This window comes from Sus scrofa, chromosome 15 (genome assembly GCF_054392235.1).
Source record: "Sus scrofa isolate SSC_HxYL_T2T_F1_AM1 chromosome 15, Sscrofa_HxYL_maternal_Yorkshire_Landrace_v2.0, whole genome shotgun sequence".
Taxonomy (NCBI): Eukaryota; Metazoa; Chordata; class Mammalia; order Artiodactyla; family Suidae; genus Sus; species Sus scrofa.
This window is the reverse complement of record NC_139397.1, coordinates 130,663,807-130,681,058: the sequence shown is the minus strand read 5'-3', so window position 1 is coordinate 130,681,058 and position 17,252 is coordinate 130,663,807. Positions and strand designations below refer to the sequence as shown.

At 34.2% G+C, this 17,252-nt stretch overlaps 1 protein-coding gene across 13 annotated transcripts in view; it reads right to left on the bottom strand.

Annotated features, from left to right (window-relative positions):
- Positions 1 to 17,252, bottom strand: part of SPAG16 (sperm associated antigen 16) — a 959,311-nt gene that overhangs the window by 459,860 nt on the left and 482,199 nt on the right. For all 13 annotated transcript variants that reach the window (XM_084999006.1, XM_084999017.1, XM_084999011.1 and 10 more), the window contains one exon: positions 5,440 to 5,625. In XM_084999006.1, the coding sequence (XP_084855132.1) occupies positions 5,440 to 5,625 (186 nt within the window). The remainder of the gene's footprint in view (positions 1 to 5,439; positions 5,626 to 17,252) is intronic.

The window sequence follows — 17,252 nt, the reverse complement described above, 5'->3', positions numbered from 1 at the left end:
TTCTATTACTACTCCATCCAAATAATTTTGATAACATTACAGGGCTTGTAGTAGTTGCCTTATTATATCATGAGGAAAAGGACATATTACATGAAAAATATGCACAGGGTGCCTATATTGGATGGCTAGATTAACAAACAGAATGGGAACATAATTTATGAAATAAAATAGAAATTCATTTTCTTACTGATGACTAGTCCAGAGATGTTGCAGGCTAAGTAGAGGTAGGGAGTAGGGATGGCTCACATTAAGCAGGTTGATGATCACACTGTCATTTTCAATGACTGGTTTCTAAGGTCAGTCTGTTATTAATATCCCATTCCACCACAAGGGAGAGAGAATGTAGAAATGGTACATATCATTTCCACTTATATTCTATTATAGAGAGCTTAGTGATATAACCACACTTAATTCAAAGGGAGGCTGAGAAACACTACTTAAACAGATAGCCAGGTGTCCAATTCATACAGAAAGAGAATATGGATTCTGGCGAATAGGTAGCAGGCTCTGCCAGAGTTTGGCCTTTTGCCTCCCAAATATCTGTGTCATCCTCCCTTTCACATTTAGAGTATTCAATGACACCTCCCCAAAGGAGACAACACAAATCTTCTCTCACTTACTGTATGCATCTCACATTCCATGAACCTTGCATGATGTACAATCTGCTCCACTGGGATCAGAGGTGCCCTGTGTGCTAAATGTCTAATAAAAAACATTTGCTGCCTCCTCCACTATCACAAACACAGTGCACAATGGTAAAGGAGGAAGAATAACTGCAGCACAAACTCAAGCACAGAAAGTACAAAAAATGGGAAATACACAAGAGTTGCTAATCTAAAAAGTTTTAGAACCCTGGGCAGGCATCAGGAGAATTTTGCCATGAAACTGAAGAAAGGTTTCTGGCGGAATTGAGGCCTCTGGCCTTACTTTACGACCAAGGATTTTCCTCGTCATTTTCCTCTATAACAACCCCTATCTAAAGTAGGTGCTGTTTTCTGTGATTTCATTGCAAACTGTATACCACTGGCAGTTAACTTCCTTTGGGTACAAGTTTGGGGTCCTGAGGGCTGTTTGAAGAGTCAGTGGGTTATTAAGGATAGGTTCATGGTTGTCTTGACAATACAGTTCTCTCAAAAACTCTGTAGGTTTTCTGATATATTTGCTTCCAGTCAATGGAATGCAACAGTAACCACAAATTACTTTTCTAAACATAGTTATTAAATCTGCTTTATTTTTCTGTCTCAAACATAATTTTGAGATCATCTGAAACAATACACTTGGGTATAAGGGCAGAAGATTTATTTCCCATTTTGGGGAGTCCATAAATTGATATTAACACAGCTCCCTGTTTCCTTCCATTCTTGTTACAAACCATTCAATCCTTGCCTGCTAAAAGCAGAAGGGACAGCTTTACTTGGTAACATTTTGCCTGTTCTAAACCCCTTCCCATCAAGGCACCAGTGAACTACAGACTAAGTACAGGCACATGATCTGTTTTACAAACCTCAGAGATACAGCGTGGTGTAGGCACCCATCCTAAAACCCAACTACCTTGGAGAAAAAACATCTAGGAGCCAACCAGAATGTCTTATATGATATTATAAATTGCAGATGTTTTGCATATTCTCTGTTTCAAAATTGCTGCACTTTTTACTTGCTTGTAATATCACTGCATTCTAATGGAATCTGAGAATTTTCTAATGCCTATAACACAGTCCAACACTGGTATTCATTTCATGAATACTTATTGATAGATCTTATGCTTTAAGAAAACACAATTTATTTTTTACAATTGACTGAGATATTTTCTGATTTTCCTAACCTGTTTCCATCACTTTAGAGATTCATGTAGAATAAGACAATAATTAAATTATAGTTTGAATGTGGATGGGCACAGGCGAAGCACTCCCTTCATACATATGTGTTGATTTTCTTTCTGGCATTTATGCAAGAAAATTGTGTTGTGTCAAGCTTTTTCCACTTAGGATACAATCTGTGTGTGTATGTAAATATATGTGTGAGGGTGTTTAAGTGTTCATGTGTGCTTTAAGACTGATTTTTAAAGCATATGTTTGAAAATTAAGGTAGTGCTCAATGATTAAAAATTAAAACACATATGAATTTCTACTTTTTATGCATGATTATTCAGAAGATCATTGAAGTACTACTTAAAATTATTCATAGAAACCTGGCAGAGTGTTAATAAATCCAGACTAAGAGTGCTGCAGGTATTGTTTGGAAATTCTAATTAGCATTTAGTAAACGTGGGTCTTGATCTGGATTCTTTACATTAATTATGATTTCCAGTATCCAACTTTCTGGTGAGGAGCTAATTAGATGGTCTTAGCAGGTAATAAGCAATACAAGAGAGTTGCAGGGCTATGGATATGACACCAACTAAAAAATATTGAAGGCTAAGCCAGATATTCAAAGGGAAGGGCAGAATATAAGTCTAAGAAGAACACTTTCTAAATTCTTCCTTCTCTGGTGAACAGCAGAATTTATCAATATTTTTAAAATTAAGAACTATGTGGTACTATAAGAGTACATAGGACAGTTTCTACCACCATGATATTACCAAGGTAAATAACCTCTCTGCTGAAGTCACTAAGCCAGTTCCAATAACCTATAAAATAAAGCAACACTAGTTGTAAACATACCCACACAGTATGGATCCATGAGCAATCATAAATTATATCTCAGTGCTTTAATTCTGAAAGGTCTATCAACAGCCACCATAGAAACAATCAATCCCTCTCTTATTTGTCAATATGTGTCTACTACCTCAGCTTCAAAATTGGTGTAATTTCTTTATCTTTGATGACAAAGGTGAGCTCTTGACATTGATGGGAAATGAGAAATGTAAAGAATAGTTGGCATCAATCAGAAGCAATTTTGATCTGTTATATCAGTATCTACTGAGTCTCAACTGGAAGACAGTTTTCAATATCAGGGTCATGGAGAAAAGCTGTCCTGTCAAAGTGCTTGAAATCATTATAAGCAGAGCTGAGTCTATTGGTATTTAGCTTAAAAAAACACAATTGGATTTAAACCCCCTGAATGATTAAGACATTTGAAGATATATTTAGAATGGATCATAATATTCTACTAAAATCCTTACCTAAGCCAAAAGTAATAAAAAATTAAAATTAGTACTAGTATTAAAATTTTAATTATATAAGTCCTAGAGATCTACTGTACAACACAGAACCTATAGGTAACAGTACTGTTGAAATACTCAAAATTTTGCTAATTGGCTAGATTTGTTATTAGGTATTGTTATAAAAAATAAAGAAGGCAGGAGGAAAATTTTGGCATAGATTGTGATGGTTTCGTGGGTATACATTTATCTTCAAAATCATCAAGTTCTATATACTAAATATGCACAAGTTTCTGTGTATCAATTTTTTCACAATGAAGTGTTTTTTTTTAATTCCAGTAATCTATTATAATAATATTTATGAAATCTGTTTGTATAATGTAGAAACATAATAAAATTAAGAATTATGTGATTACTCCAGATAACTTATATGGTACTTATATGAATATTAAAACATTTCTCAAATTGTCACCTTTTTAGATAGAAATAGGTTTAAAATGTATCACTTAGAGCTATGTTTTCTCATACAGCAAATGCACACATTGTTTAGCTGCATCTTTGTAACTCAAGTGGATAAGCCATGTATCATTTAATGCCCTGTAACTGTCAAAGTCTGGACAGGAGACAGAATTTGTGCTTAACATTTTAACAGTAAGGATTTAATATATGGGATTGTTAACTATGCATAAAGTTGTTAACTAGATAAATATAAAAGAAAAAGAAAACATTAGGAGAAAGCCATTTCAGGAAAGAGCTACCACCCATAAGACGGAGTGAAAAAAGGGATTAGGGAGGAATTATTGAAACTTCAAACCTTGAAGTGAGTGGGCGCTGCAGAGTGAATCTCAGTCCTCTGAGGAGACAGCATGTGACTGCTGGTATTGATATTCTTCATATTGGAAAAGGGGCCACACAGAGCTGTCAACCCCTCTGAGAAGGGGATACCTATTTGCTGGAGCTAATGTCTTTGATGATGGTGTAATGCAGCTATTTGTGCAAGCACTAGAAAAACTGTCAACTGAATTCAGCTGCTGTCATAAGAACAAACTGCTGTTGCTGAGGTGAAGTGTTACTAGGCTGATGTGTACTGGAACTAGAAGTTCAGAAGAACCCCTAGGAAGGAAACAGGAAGAAAGAGATCCACTCTATGTCCTCCAGTCCTGTGGTTTCCTGTAAGCATCCACTATTGCTGAAGCCTGGTAGAGTTAGATGGCAAAACAAAAATGTGTTTTACGAAGTTCCAGTTCCAGCATTACGGAAAAAAGTTACAGAAGGGTGAGGTTGGTACTAAAAGAAAAATAGCATAATAACTGGCAGATGGCCTTAGGTGATAATCAAACTACAAATAGCACAGAGTATACCCTTTCAATGAATCCTTCCAGAAAGCCCTGTTGACTTTTTGCAAGCATCTTAACTTGTTCTCCCTTCTAAATATGTTATCCATGATTCAAGGAAGAATGGGGAAAGTTTATTCAAGGTACGTGTTTTATCCAATGACCCCCCAAAACAATAGTGTCCGCCTTTAACATGAGTTCATTTTTCTCTCACAAAATAAATTACAATGGCTCAATGACAATTGCCTATTTAAATTGTGAGGAGTCACCACCACTTATATTTCAAATCTGGACATTGATTCAATAATTAAAGTGATCAGAAATCTGACTGATGATTTATAATCCTTTAGTTAGCTGAAGTAACCAGGGTTTTTAACACTAGCTCTTTTTATCTTATTTGTATACTGAATAGGATGGGAAAATTATCCACAAATACATGGATGACAAGTATTTTGGCACCAAAATATAATAAATTCATCTATCTTGATTGAGATAAAAACAAAAACTTTTACATTCATATGGTATTGTATAGGACATCGCATATAAGTTGCATTAGTTCTTAGAATTTGTGAATTTGCAAGAAGCATTTAATTTGGGTAATGTTATATTAAAATTAAGCAAAAAGCAAGTTATTATGTCTGTCATCTTCATGTCTATTAAATTATTAGTTTGATAATCCAGAGAGAGAGCAGGCCTATGGAAAGAAGAACTAAAATCCTAACTCTTTGAAATAAGTATTTGTTTCTATCTTGCTTAAAGCAAATAGCTTTCCAATGAAGCAGTTCTAATCTTATTACATAGGCTTGATCTTGAGACACACATTTAGAAAGGACTCATTATATCAACAAAGATTAATGGAGTTGAAGAGGATTTCACAGAGCTTATTTAAATAACTCTATAATTTTATCAATTAACAGGTTTTTTTTTGATTTCCCACCAAGGGAAAAAATTATCCATATATATTTATCAACATAGCATGTTAATATTGTTTCAAGTATTTCTTACCTATTAACATCCCAGATTTTGCTAGTTGTATCCAATGAGGAAGAAGCCACAAACTCCCCACAGGAGTGCCATGTGCAGGACCATACTGCATGGGTGTGTCCTTCACAGGTCAAAATGCAATTGCCTTTAAACAGGTCCCATAATTTAACTGTAGTGTCACCACTTGCAGTAGCCAGCTTGTTGCCACTATTTGCAAGAACATAAAAAGGTAATTTGTTAAAAAAATCAACTTATAATTAATTTAATTTTATGAATGGTTGTATTCTATGAATGACTGGTGTATTTGTCAGACATTTTTACTTCTATTTTTTTATTTCATTTTTTACTTTTTTTTTTTTTTTTTTTTTTGTCTTTTTGCCATTTCTGGGCCTCTCTTGCGGCACATGGAGGTTCCCAGGCTAGGGGTCTAATCGGAGCTGTAGCCGCTGGCCTATGCCAGAGCCACAGCAATGAGGGATCTGCAACCTACACCACAGCTCACAGCAACGCCGGATCCTTAACCTACTGAGCAAGGCCAGGGATCGAACCCGCAACCTCATGGTTCCTAGTCGGATTCGTTAACCACTGCGCCATGACAGTAACTCCTTTATTTTTACTTTTAATGGTATATCTTTGTGCCTGAATCTCATATTATTCAATTCTACACAATTTGATACTTCCTTATATTGTTTAGTAATTCAAGTTGATGAGAAAAACTGCTGTGGCACAATTTCTAGGCTTATTCTTCTTTCTTTTTCCAGATTAATCCACTAAGTCTGTACTTTTTTTAAAGCATATGCTGGTTTCAGGGCTATGTGAGTTTTTGTAGATAAAATGCCCTCAGAATAATGAAAATTTGGAGATAGGCTGATAATTTCAAAAATGTAACACAATATAAAACAGTAGGTCAGCAGGACTTATGTTTGTATTTGTTAGATGCTGTAGGAGTTCCGTTTGGATGATGAAGGAAGATGTGAATCAGGAATGAGGTGGCTTTGGAGCTCCATCTTGAGAGATGAAAAATTTTGGAGAGCTGGGTGGTTGAGAATGAGTCATTGGATTTTCCATTTGAGTCATGAGTAGATGTTTAAAAAAAAGCAGCATCTTTCAAGTGGTGGACACAAAAACGAGTTGACAAATGAGTGGATGTCAGTTACATGAGCAGAAATAACTAGGGTTTTCTTGGGGTGTGGGCATAAAATATGAACTGCAAGAAATTGACTTCTCCTATCCTTCTCCATATCCTTTAGCATTGTCTATTCCTTCTATGTATTTTCTTTTTTATTTTATTTTGTGTTTTGAGCCTTCATGTGGAGGCTCCCAGCCCAGTGGTCAAATCAGAGCTGTAGCCACCAGCCTATGCCACAGCCACAGCAATGTAAGATCCAAGCCAAGTCTGTGACCTACACCACAGCTCACATCAATGCCAGATCCTTAACCCACTGAGCGAGGCCAGGGATTGAACTCCCATTCTCAAGGATACTAGCTGGGCTTGTTAACCTCTGAGCCATGACAGGACTCCCTATCTATTTTCTTAGTAACTTTTCTCTCACTGATTATAATGAACTGCTTATTTGCCTCCTTCTCTGTGTTTTTGATGGGGAACTATTTCCTCTCTCTATTTCTATAGCATCAAGCATTATGATTAACCAATTGAGGTGCTCATTAAATGCTTTCAGAATGAATAAATATATGAACAAATGAATGAATGAAGTTGTGCTATAAATGAAGAAGAAAAAGTGCCCAATATTTCTAAGACAGGAAATGGCACCTGGATCGACACGTGTTTTGCTTGCTTGTTTTTTGTTTTTTCGTTTTTTGTTTTTTGCTTATTTTTATGCTAAGAAAATTAAACTTTTATGTGCAGATGAGCAATAGCCACTGGAGAGGAAGATTTAAGGATCTGCTAGAAAGGTGGATCAGGGAGTAAAGACATTCTCATTAAAGTTATAAAAAGACATTTATTTCACTTTTCAAATTAGCCAAGTTTAAAAACTACCAAGAAGTACTATATAAGGGTAATACTTTACTAATAGATATTCAAAGCATCATTTGTATCGTGGATCTTGTTTATTTGTACATACGTTTTCCACTAAGAATTTTACTTTTTAATATTAAAAACTGAACAGTATATTTGTCTAAGAATACACAAGCAAACAAAAATATCAAACATAATTTAACTATGCCTCTTTTTCAAATCTGTCTTTCTGAGGTGTTAACATTGTATTACAGACATAAGTATTACTCTAGGATAAAAATTACTAAGGTATTTTTCTGTCTGTGACTCAAAAATCTTTTCAGATAAGTTTTATATGCTCTTCACTCTTGCTTTAAGCATATGACAAGAAAAAAAAAATCAAAGTATGAACAACTATAAAGAGAATGAAACAACTATAAATATCATCACATGTACCATACATTGGTTTTTAGTCAACAATAGAAACAATATTCATATAAGTTTTTTTTTAATATGTTGAGGTTTTTTTGTTTGTTGATATGGACTCAACCAAATCCAAAATACATAGAATACAAATTTCTGGATATCTTTGAAAAGATTTTAAGACTTAGTTTGAAATTTGGACAACTATATGATATTGGTTCACAAAAAATAAACATATGTCTGAGGGTTAAGAGAGAGCAAGAGAGAAAAAGAATAGTCAACCACAATTCAAAAAGTGCTCTAAGTCATATGAAAGTCAGGCTTTCCCTTGGTTCCACAAAAACCCTCAAAAAGAGCAAAAATGGATCTAGATTATTAGCATATAGACTAAATCATTTTAATTTAGTCCCCCAATATTCCACAGATATGAGCTTACAAAATAAATAAATAAATAAATAAATTCCCATCACATAATGGAAAATAACAAGTCATAACTTAGGCTGAGGTGATAAAATTAACACATATCCAGAAGGATTCTAGTTGTAATTTTAAGGTACAGAATATTTATTATAAATACAAATTAAATGTATAAAGGAATAACAATGACATAAAGCTTTTCAAGAGACTGAGGACTGTAAAATAAATCAGCAAATGTGAAACAAAATAAAAATTTAGAAATAAAATCTACCTATTGAAATTAATAAATCAGTGTGTGCATTAAATAGCAGATTAGACACAGTAAAGGACAGATTAAATGAATTGAGAAATAAATTTGAAAAAAAATTACTTTTACTAGAGTAATTTTTCACTTCTACTAGAGTATAGATCAGAATATGAAAACAGTGTCTGTCTCAATGTACTTGGGCTGCTATAACAAAATGCCATAGGTTAGGTGTCTTAAACAACAGAAATTTATTTTTCATAGTTCTGGAGGCTGTAAAGTCCAAGATTAAGGTACCGGCTAATTTGGTTCATGATAAGGACTCTTGCTGGCTCACAGAAGGTTGTTTTCTTACTGTGTCCTCCTACAGCAGAAAGAGAGTAAGTGCTAAAGGTTCTTCCTCTTCTAATAAGAGCCTCACCATGAAGTTCCACTCTCATGACCTCATCTAGATCTAATTATCTCCCAAAGGTCCCACCTCATTAGAGTATCACATTGAGGGTTACAGCTTCAAAATATGAATTTGTGGGGGAGGGGGCACAAAATATTCAATCCATGGCAGTATATAAGTTAAGAAATAGAGGTGATGTCATGTCATTTTCCTAATCTAAATCTCAGAAGAGAATGGTACAAAATGGGATACATACAACAAAGAATTAAAAGTTATTTACAGAAACTAGAAAATTTATGACTTAGAATCAAAGATTCAAGAAGAAAAAATGTATACAGAGCAGAATAAGCAGTGTAAAAAAACAAGCAGCCTCACTTAGATAAATCTTAGTCAACGCAGAGCATCATAGGTAACAATAATAATCAGAAGAATAAGAAGAGGAAAAAATGAAAGGACAGGTATTTTTATTTATATGGTGTTTAACGTGCTAGAAACTCCTAAGTACATCATATATATTTGACCTTTGCAAGGATTCAATAATTTGGGCAACTTTATTATCTTCAAAACATCTGAATAATATCACAGAGACAGTAAGCAGCAGATCTGGAATTTCTTCAAATGTCCAAGAGAAAAATCATTTATTTTAGAATTATCAAAAATGCCTCTCAAGACAGGCAAAGAAAAATACCTCCGGTTAAACAAAGTGATTCTCCCCCACAGGAACTACTAATGTCTTTCAAGAGGGGAAAAGATACTAGAAGAAAGGATGAGCAAAGAATTTAGCAAACATGTCAGTATATCCAAACATTTACATAACAACACTACCTGAAAAAAATTTTTAAAAAGGAAACAGCAATAATAACATGACAAAAATATTCCTGTGGAAGATACTACACTGATAAATTTTAAACTTTATTAAGTCCACATGGTAAAATGTTAAGGGTAACCATTAAAAGAACAGGAATAGAGTACATACATTCAAGACAAGTACAAGAAAAAAAGAAATAGGTAAGAAAAGCTAACAATTATAAACATTTATCCAGTCGATAAACATATCCAAAATGAAGCATGAAAGGAGGAAAAAACCCATCAGAATAAGCAATGGAAATAGAAAATAAATTTTAAAAGACATGAGAAAGAAATTCAAATATAATAATGTCAGCAAATACAAATGACCTAAACTGGAAGTTAAAAGACAACGATCAGTGTGGCTAAAAATGTACAAGTTCAGCTACATGTTGTTTATACGATGCACCCTAAACTCCTAAGGATATACAAAAGTCAAAGGTAAAAAAAAGATACCTAGGCTAAAGGGAATGAAAACAAAGTAGTATATTAATATCAGACAAAAAGACCTTAAGGAAAAATGTGTTATTAGGGGTAAAGATAGTTCCTACATAAATAAATAACATTTTTTACTCCTAGAAACATTTTTAAACTAAAATATATAAAAATGTTAAATGCATCTTAACTGATAAAAAATGACATTAGAACCACAGAAACAAAAATGACCAATCTATTGTCAAAGTGAAAGACTGCACACCTCTCTTGACTTATTTTTCTAATTCAAAATACTAATAAAGATATGGAATACTTAAGGGATAAAAAAATTACAAACTTAATGGCTTATATAAAATCATCCACCAAATAACTAGTGACTATATATTCTTCTCAAGTATATATGGAACATTTGCAAAAACAGACAATATAGTAAGCCATAAGGCGAGTCTTAATAAATTTAACAATAATTGTTGTCGCGGAGCTTATATTTTATCGTAATTCAATTGTTATAAATTAATAACAAAAACATCTATTTTAAAATCTGTATATATGTGAATTTTGTTTTAAATAACTTACACATCAAAGATGAGATAATAATGAATATTTAAAAATAATTAGTACTAAATGAAAACACTTTATTAAAACTATGAGGTGAAATCAAAATAGAATTTTAAAAGCAGCTAAATTATTTTTACCTCCTTATAATGAAGACAGACTTACAATTATTTTGCTAAGCAAAGACTTTAAGTTTAGAAAAAATATATGATTAAATATCATAATCAAAGGTAAATAAAGACCAAAGTGGTTCTTTAAAAAAAAAACTAAAGTAAATATACATCTGCTTTAGGCCAAAAAAAAAAAAGAAAAGAAAAAGAAAGAGAATGCTCAAGATAAGACGACAATCTATTAAGCCATACACTAAAGAGATTTTTATAAAGATGTAGTGTCATTCTTTTCACTTTTTTTGAAAATTGTATGTATTTTTCATCACTAATATTTATAGTGACAGGAGTTTTCTGCAGCTAATGAACAGTCTACAAATAAATCATCAAATTTGGTTGGGTCAAGCCAATTTACACTTTTGAAGACAGTAAGCAAAAGTATCATTTATTTTATAGTTTCTGTAATCACTTTATTTCCTATTTTTGCATATTCTTTATGCAAATTATTGACTTTTTCAGACTTTAGTACATAACTGCAGAAATATTAGAGTTTGTTACTGTTGAAAATAACTTCAGTTTTGAGAACTAAATATATTACAGCTTCCAGATGGATGCTAATTACCTATTTTTTAAAGAAATGTGCTAACATATTTCACGAGAGGAGTGGGAAAGAAAGAAATTAATGCCTCTGGTGTCACAAAATAGTAAGTGGAAAGTGTAGAGGCAAGATGTGGTTGGCTTCCCACTCTGGCTCTGTCAGATAACCTATGTGACCTTGGACAGGCCATTTAACATTTACATTTAACAACTTTGAAATTCATTGTCTTTATTTAGAAATATGGACATTAAGTTCTGCTCAATATAACTTAAAGTGTTGTTTTGAAGATCAAATAAGAGAATTCTTATAACAGCACATTTTTAATTTCAGGTATCAAACAAACTTGAGATTGCATTTTTTTTTTTTTTTTTTTTTTTTGGCTTTCTGCTATTTATTGGGCCGCTCCCGCGGCATATGGAGGTTCCCAGGCTAGGGGTCGAATCGGAGCTGTAGCCGCCGGCCTACGCCAGAGCCACAGCAACACGGGATCCAAGCCGCGTCTGCAACCTACACCACAGCTCACAGCAACGCCGGATCGTTAACCCACAGACCAAGGGCAGGGACCGAACCCGCAACCTCATGGTTCCTAGTCGGATTCGTTAACAACTGCGCCACGATGGGAACTCCGAGATTGTATTTTTAAAAAGATTCTCTTGTGATTTCTAGATCAGTTTTTATATAAGATTCTTTCTCCACATTTCTATAAACAGTGGAATAAAGTACAATTGCTACCACTATATTGTAGTCTCATCTACCTGTGTCTATCTACTCTATAGGACTATATGAATTTGTAAAAGGACTATCAGTTACAATGTTTTCAGTTACCAAAGAATATGCATGGTATTATTTTATGTAGCAGAATGACATATAACCAAAATCTAATTAAGTTAAATTAAAAAAATTTCCCCCACTCTGTTGTAAAGGTAAATGATCTCATTTTAGTTTCCCTGAGCTCATTAAATGATGACATTAGAAAAGCTCACATTATAATTTAGATGACTTGAAAAACTTTGTCACATTTGAAATACAATCAGTGTTCCCAGTTTGTGAGAGGCCCCAAACTTTAAGCTAAAATTTAAAAAAGGGCTAAGAATGTGTTCATACAACTTCATTTAAACCCTTACTTAGTCTTTAGTACAGAGCTGAGGCCATTGTGACAAAGTATGAGTTCACACAGAGAATGGTTTTGGTTCGTTGTCTGAAGTAAAAGGTGTCCAATTCCAAATGTTCTTGCCTCCACTCCCAAATGATACATCCTTTTTTTATATAGTAATATAGAGTCAACAAAGAATCACAAATGAAGGGAACTCAGAAGATAGCATTATGTGTAGATATTAAAGACTCCAGAAGCAGAGGGACAGCACTGAGCAGGATTTCCCCACCTGGCTACAAAAACGATCACTCTTTGTTGGATGGATAAAATGCTTGGAGCTCCAGGCTCACTTCTGTCAGTTGAGAAACTTCATTGAGATTTTCATCTTAACCTTTCATCTATTACACAGGAATAGCAAAATGCTGGTAAGTGGATTCCTCTGTACCCATTATACAGTATTTATTTATACTATTTATTGGGAAAATGTATGAAAAATATGTGAAATAAGGAAAGAGAGCATTCAATTGGAATATATTTGCATTAATAGAACAATCCATATTATTTAGGGCTGCATGTGTGTCTGCGTTTATGTATAGCAAGGTATTGGTAGAGAGGAGAAAAAAATAAAGAATTATGAAACTACTAATTCTTTTTTATTCTGTTTTATCCTTTGTATTTATGTTATTGTTTAGATTGTAGAAACAGAAGAACAGAACTTGGTAGATTAGTTTATGAAAATTTATGTGGACATTACGTATAATGGTGTTATCTTAGAAATAAGACAGAGAGGCCCTCAGAATACCTTCAAACTTTCAGGTATCAATTTAAATCTGGGGGATTATATATTTTATTATATAGTTTTCCTATTGAATCCAACATACTTCTGAGTATTCTCCAGTTTTCATTCATTTAGATGTCTGTATGTGACACATGAAAATTGAATATTCATGAAAAACATAACCTTGGGTAATTATAATATTTTGATATATATTCATAGTTGCTAAAATGCTGTTTTCATCCTTTTTAAAATTAAATTCCTATGTATACCTTAGGTTTTTGTCTAGAAAAAATTATTTTCAGGATATTAAATCTAAATTTTTCAACTATCTCAAGACCTCTACACTTGCCACTTCTTTTCCTTTCTTTTGATGCAATGTTCTAGGTAGGGCATAATAAAGGCCCTGAGGAGAGCATGACTTGCTCAAGAAGCTGAAAGGACAGTTAAGGGGGAGGTGTGGGAGGTGGGGATGGAATGCTTGGTGGGTAGGGTAATGGAGAGTAAACATGGAAACCCAAGAAGCAGGAGGAGCCAGACAACTGGCCTTACTGGCAATGGTGAGGTATTTGGAATTTAGCCTAAGTGATAAGAGACTTTAAGACACAGAAGATTCATTCATTCACCTTACAGTTACTCGCATGCTCTGGGCACTAACAAGATAACTCAATCCAGCATCACTCCATGCTTCCCAAACACACCAACCATGCTCCCCTCAGGACATCTGCACACACTTCCTCTGACACCAGGATGCCATCCCCCTTGGATATTCTCATGGATTGCTCCATGACTTACTTTACACCTTTAAATTTCACCTTATCATCATGCAGGGCATCTCTGACAATTCCACTTAAAATACTACAGTACTCCAATTTTTTGCCTCCCGATTTCCCTTCATGTATTAATTTCTCTATAGCACTCATCACCATCTACTAAACTATATATCACTTATTTCATTTATTTCTCCTTGCACAAACAATTCTCTCACCCTCAGGGTGAGAGAATTTTTTTTGGGGTGGGGGGGAGGTGACAGCTGCTTTTTTTAAAATGAAATCGGAAGGGCCACAGGGATGGAAGTTGGGTAGATGTGGGGACAAGAGAGACAGTGGATACAGATCTATGGAAATTGCCTGGAAGAGTCAGTGCTACAAGGACCCTGAGGGTGAGCGAGAAAAGGGAAAGGCTGCTCTTCGTACCATGTGAAACTGAAACAGTGACATCTTAAACAGGAGTGACCGAAGGTGACTTTATAGACAACATATAAAAGACTGGCACAAATTTTAGTCTGAATAGGGAAATGGGGACTTTTTCTTGGAGCTCAAAAAGAAAGAATTCAAGCCCTGATTAAGGATGCACAGAGTGCAGGGTAGGAGACATTTAGGTTGTTTCTATATCTTGGCTATTGTGAATAATGCTGTTGTGAACATAGGGGTGCATGTATCTATTTTTTTTTCTTTTTAGGGCTGCACCTAAAAAGATGATGATGATGTGATAAAAAGACGTGATATATATATATATATATATATATGGAATATTGCTCAGCCATAAAAAGAACAAATTAATGCCATTCACAGCAACATGGATGCAACTAAAGATTATCACTTTAAATGAAGTAAGTGAGAGAAAAACAAATACCATATATATCACTTACATGTGGAATCTAAATATGACATGAATAAACTTATCTATGAAATAGAAACATGCTCATGGACAAGGAGAATAGACTTATAGTTGCCAAGGGGAGGGTGTTGGAAGAGAGACACTTGGGAGATTGGGTTAGCAGATATAAACTATTATACAAGGAAGGGATAAACATAAAAGTCCTATCATACAGCACAGACGACTATATTCAATGTCCTATGATGAACTAAAATGGAAAAGAATATTTTTAAAAGAATATATGTATATATTCTCTTAAATATTTTGCTTAACACAACACTATAAATCAACTATACTTTTATTAAAAAAGGGGAAAAGAAAAAAATGCAATCTCATCTATGACACTAGGCTTCTCCTATTTTTTTTTTTAGTAGTACTTATCACTTTAAGTTATTATGCATTTTACTGATTTCTCTTGCTAATTGTTTGCTTTCTTTAAGCTCTCACAGTTTCACGGACCTCTGCTTATACTAGTTCTTTGCTGTTTAATATATTCACAGATAATGAATGTCTTTAATTAGATTCCATATCCTGCCTCAATCTAGTTTTTACAGAAACATATTATTGTTGGCCCTATGCTTTTGTGAGCTTCAAACATATGGATCAAAAATATTTGAAAAAATTCCAGAAAGTTCCAAAAAGCAAAACTTGAAATTGTTGCATTATTGAAACTATTTATATAGCTTTTACACTGTATTTACAGTTATTTACAAATAGCATTTACATTGTATTCAGTATTATAAGTAATGTAGAGATGATTTAAATACTATAGGAGTATGTGAATAGGTTATATCCAAATACTATACCATATATATTAAAGACTTGAGCAGATTTTACTATCTGTTGGGGTCCTAGAGCCAATTCTCCAGATGATACAGAGGGACAAGTGTATTTACTAATAGCCTCAATCCCACCATTACAAGATTAAAATTGAAATTTTTAGCTAAAATTAAAACTTTCATTAAATTTATCATCTCCCTGAGCCTAGAATGTGAAGGCCCAGCTACTGTCCCTCTCACCACAAAGTTTCAGGAGACGCATCATTTTAATTCAGGTCAGGACCCAGGCCTCTTTCTTATATCTCCAGGGTGAGGAGTTCTCCATTTCCAAGTATTTTGTCTATTTCTGGCCCAGTGTTCACATGGTCCACAGGACAGGGAAGCAACTCTTTATCAAGATTTTTTTCCCATGTACAGAAGGGCTTCTATATATTCCAACCTGACCTTGGACATCACCAAGTCTGAGAAATTTCTACAATCCCAGTTCTCTAGTGCTTGGGTCTCTTCCAACCAGTTCTATGCTATAATTTGATTATTGTGGGGTTTTTTTTTTGTTTTTTTGTTGTTGTTGTTGTTGTTTGTTTGTTTGTTTTGTCTTTTTACCTTTTCTAGTGCCGCTCCTGCGGCATATGGAGGTTCCCAATATGGAGGTTCCCAATATGGAGGTTCCCAGGCTAGGGGTTGAATCGGAGCTGTAGCCACCGGCCAATGCCAGAGCCACAGCAACACAGGATCCAAGCCGCGTCTGCGACCTACACCGCAGCTCACAGCAACGCCGGATCCTTAACCCACTGAGCAAGGCCAGGGATCGAACCAGCAAACTTATGGTTCCTAGTCAGATTCGTTAACCACTGAGCCACGACGGGAACTCCCAATTATTGTGGTTTTTAAGTTCATTGATCTATTCGATTCCTTCCAAGTAGTCTCGATTTACCAAGGACACTTGAAGGATATAATCTATACATATTTCTCTAATTCTTTAAATTGTTTCTTTGGATTAAAATTATGAGAGGAGTTTGTTCATTCAGAGATCACTTTCCCCCTTCCCCTTCACCATCATAGAATTGCTTTTACTAAGTTGCCTGTGGTTTTGTTCTCCTGCATGAGAGCAAGGAAGGATAAAAGGCATAACACTAAGAAAATCTGTAATATTAAAGGTTACTATTGAGGCTATTCCTCAATAAATTATATAGTACACAAGCATGTCATATACTTTTAATATGGACCCAATGCTGAGGTGTCATTCTAGCTATAAGAGCAGGAATCATTGCATTGCTGCTAAACAGCTGGAGGTAACTTCTCTTATTGACAGTGAAAATCCCGTGACTGACTAAGGCTACTTTTTATTGACTGCTTGAATATTTAGGCCCAAAGTTGAAACCCTTCTTTAGAAATAAACAAAAAACAAAATAACATTATGACTACCATTAATGAATGAATGCCTATGTAACCAACCTTTAAAAGAAAGGCTTTAAAGTAGATTACATACATTTTTTTGTATTAACTTGACTTCCAGCTTCATCTCATTTTACCTATTCTAAGTTATTCTTCACCT